Raw genomic sequence first — 2,931 nt, 5'->3', positions numbered from 1 at the left:
TAACCTCTGACAAGGTCAATTCTTTCAACGTCATATAAAATAACTGATTAATAACACGGTTATTAGTAATGTTATAAAAAGCTATTTCAGGTAATTATTAGGAAAATTAGCGGTATTAGGGACGATTAAATGTTTTTTTTTATTATTTTAATTATGCCTTTATTTCTCTTATTGCATAAAACTCCGCCTTCTCATAGTGAACTTTGGAAGGTGGCGCTTTCTGATCCACTGTTAATAAACTAATTTACTATAGACATATTCAACTGGACTAAGCATATCGCCGCACAAAGAAGAGTAAAAAAAAAATGAAAAGCAGAAAAACTTTTCAAATACATGTTATTGTATCTATAGAAAGAAACTTATTTTATCTGATAAATTTCCTAAATTTTCTAATTCAGCTTTAATGTTAGTTTGCTTAATACGGAAAGTTTTGAAGAGAGATAGTGCTATTTCATTCATCGCGTACGTACAGATAAATGAATAAAATCGTGCTATTCAGTTCTTAATGTCGATGAAATTGAAAAAGAGTTAAGGGGCGGACCATTATGTAACGTTAGAATAATGTTTTTGTATTATGCTGTAAGAGTAGAACAAAACTTGTATTTGTTTTATCATTAGTCTTCCATTAATGCGATTATTAATGCATATAATATTCGCAAAAAGGATGTTATTCTTTATACTTGGAAAATCTTTTTCTATTTAAATTTAGAGGAAAAATGTATTTAAGTAGTAAGTTTTATTTCTTGTACTTATTTGACAAACATTGAAATATTACTTATTAATTAAAACAAAAGGCAGTACATGTAATAAAAAATATATAATACACATTTTAGTGTATGTATGAGGGAGATAACGTATAACTACAAATTTAAGTATAAAATATTTTCTTAAACTCAAAAAACTATTACACACTATACCTGAAAAATAATAATACCAATTATCATAATTAAACATTGTCAATAGTAACATTCAATTTGAATGCAGCAGAGTGGTCTTCAAGTGCTTTTCTGATATTAAATTCAAACTTATCTCTTATAGATGAAAATTCCATAATATTCTTAGGTTTGCACTCAATCCAAAACCTATCAAATTCATAAAACAAGTAACAATAAAATTTGTGAAATTGAACAATGCTAGGAACGTTTTTATTATAAAAATATGTTCTTGCATCACCATCTCTACACAGCTGCAATGCCATTGATGTAAGATTTATACCTACTATTGCAAAGGTATAACCAAATGTTGGATGCTGAGCATGAGAAAGTACATGCCTTGCATGTTGATTGTACTCTCTTGAAAAGTATAGTAGATTTTCCAGACCCAACAGTCCCATTCCTCTAAAATCAGTTTTTGGATCATCACCCTGGAAGCCAATTTCCTGCCATTGCTTAGTAATTCTACATTCAAGAGGTTGATTTGGCATTAAAAGATGCCACAGTTCATCAAGTCTTCGTTCATGTTCTAAATTGTCTGCATCATAAGGCGTTTTTCTCAAAACTTCTACTTCAGCTAACATTTGCTTGTAACTCCATATATAATCAATACACTCTGAGAAGCTTTGAACAAATTGGGGGTGAATTTTTCTAGTAATTTTCTTTACTAAAAGAATTGTCTTAACAGACTTCTTAATCAGTTCTTCTTTATTCTCCCCAAGAAAGCGTTGATTATCGCTTACTTCATTTAAATGAGCAACAAGTTTTTTTATTGTCGGACTTTTCGAAGCATTTAAAGACCGTTCAGTATTTATAAATCTTCCAGCACCACGCATGTGACCATAGCATATTCTTTGAAGTTCACAAAGCTTTGTAGTTGTACGTAAAAACCATTTAAAAAGGGAATGTAGCCACGATTTTATTAATAACCACAACGAAAACATGGCCATGAATCGTTTTAGAATGAAATGTCGATATAATAAACATATGCTTTTGTTAGTAACATTGCTGTTGTTATTCGAACTAAATGTGTAGCCGAGCAACGAAATCAACACAACAAATATAAAAAGTCTGTAATATCTAAAATTCAAAAAATTGAGGTTATGCTGCTGAACGACTGACGTTTGTCTCATTGACATCTCCTTGCCAAACATTGATATGTTTTTCGTATTCACACCAGTACTGATTATATACTCTTTGTATATTTATTATCTATGAAAACTGATCTTGCTCAGTCGTGTATCCGGAAACTATTGAAGCTATCATAATTTAATTAATACCAACGGATGACGTATCAGACATGTTTTCAGAGAGAGCTATACTAACAAGCGAAATTTATCTTTGTATTTTATATTATTTATTGCAAATGTCATTTAAATTATATTACATTGGTATTACTAATACGCGTGCGCGTAGTGAAACTATACATTCAGGCCATAAATTATTAGACATTTTTAAATAAATCCAATGAATAAATATAGTGAAAAATAAAGCTGTGACCAGTATGCACGCTAAGAAATTGTATCAAAAGGTAGGATTATTTGAATTTGGTGAATGAACTGTTTTTGCAATCAAACGTTCACTTTTTCTTATTTATACTTACACAACCTCATTGTGCATTCTTAATTTAATATTAAACAATTTGAAGAAACTATTAAATAGTTAGATAATGATAATTATTTAGATTATTAATTTGACCTCCTGTTTATTTGAAATGGGTGTGTTGAATTCAGTGTTACTTTTTAATGAAAAAGTAATTTATATAACCCTTACCTGTGTGTGACGGTGTAAATATCTTATAGACTATTGCAGAATTAAGAGGTCAACTTGTGAGTTGACAAAAGCTTGTATTTAATGTAACAATCGATTAAAAACGATATTACAACTTGTGGTCTATTGTATCACCACATAGGAATCCATTTATGCATTACTTTTTATCGTTCTGTTATCACATTACTTGCTATTGAGCCTAAGTTAATTATATATTTAAATATTGTTT

General features: G+C 29.5%; 1 protein-coding gene across 1 annotated transcript; it reads right to left on the bottom strand.

The window, feature by feature from the left end:
• Positions 1 to 719: 719 nt before the first annotated feature.
• LOC108738782 (ELMO domain-containing protein 2) lies at positions 720 to 2,251 on the bottom strand. Its single transcript, XM_018472363.2, has one exon. It carries the CDS (start codon positions 2,084 to 2,086, stop codon positions 947 to 949), a length of 1,140 nt encoding a protein of 379 aa, XP_018327865.1. The 5' UTR covers positions 2,087 to 2,251; the 3' UTR covers positions 720 to 946.
• Positions 2,252 to 2,931: the final 680 nt, after the last annotated feature.

The sequence above is a fragment of the Agrilus planipennis genome, unplaced genomic scaffold (assembly GCF_000699045.2).
Source record: "Agrilus planipennis isolate EAB-ADULT unplaced genomic scaffold, Apla_2.0 scaffold197, whole genome shotgun sequence".
NCBI lineage: Eukaryota > Metazoa > Arthropoda > Insecta > Coleoptera > Buprestidae > Agrilus > Agrilus planipennis.
The sequence above is the reverse complement of the archived record's forward strand: the minus strand, read 5'-3'. Positions and strand labels throughout refer to the sequence as shown.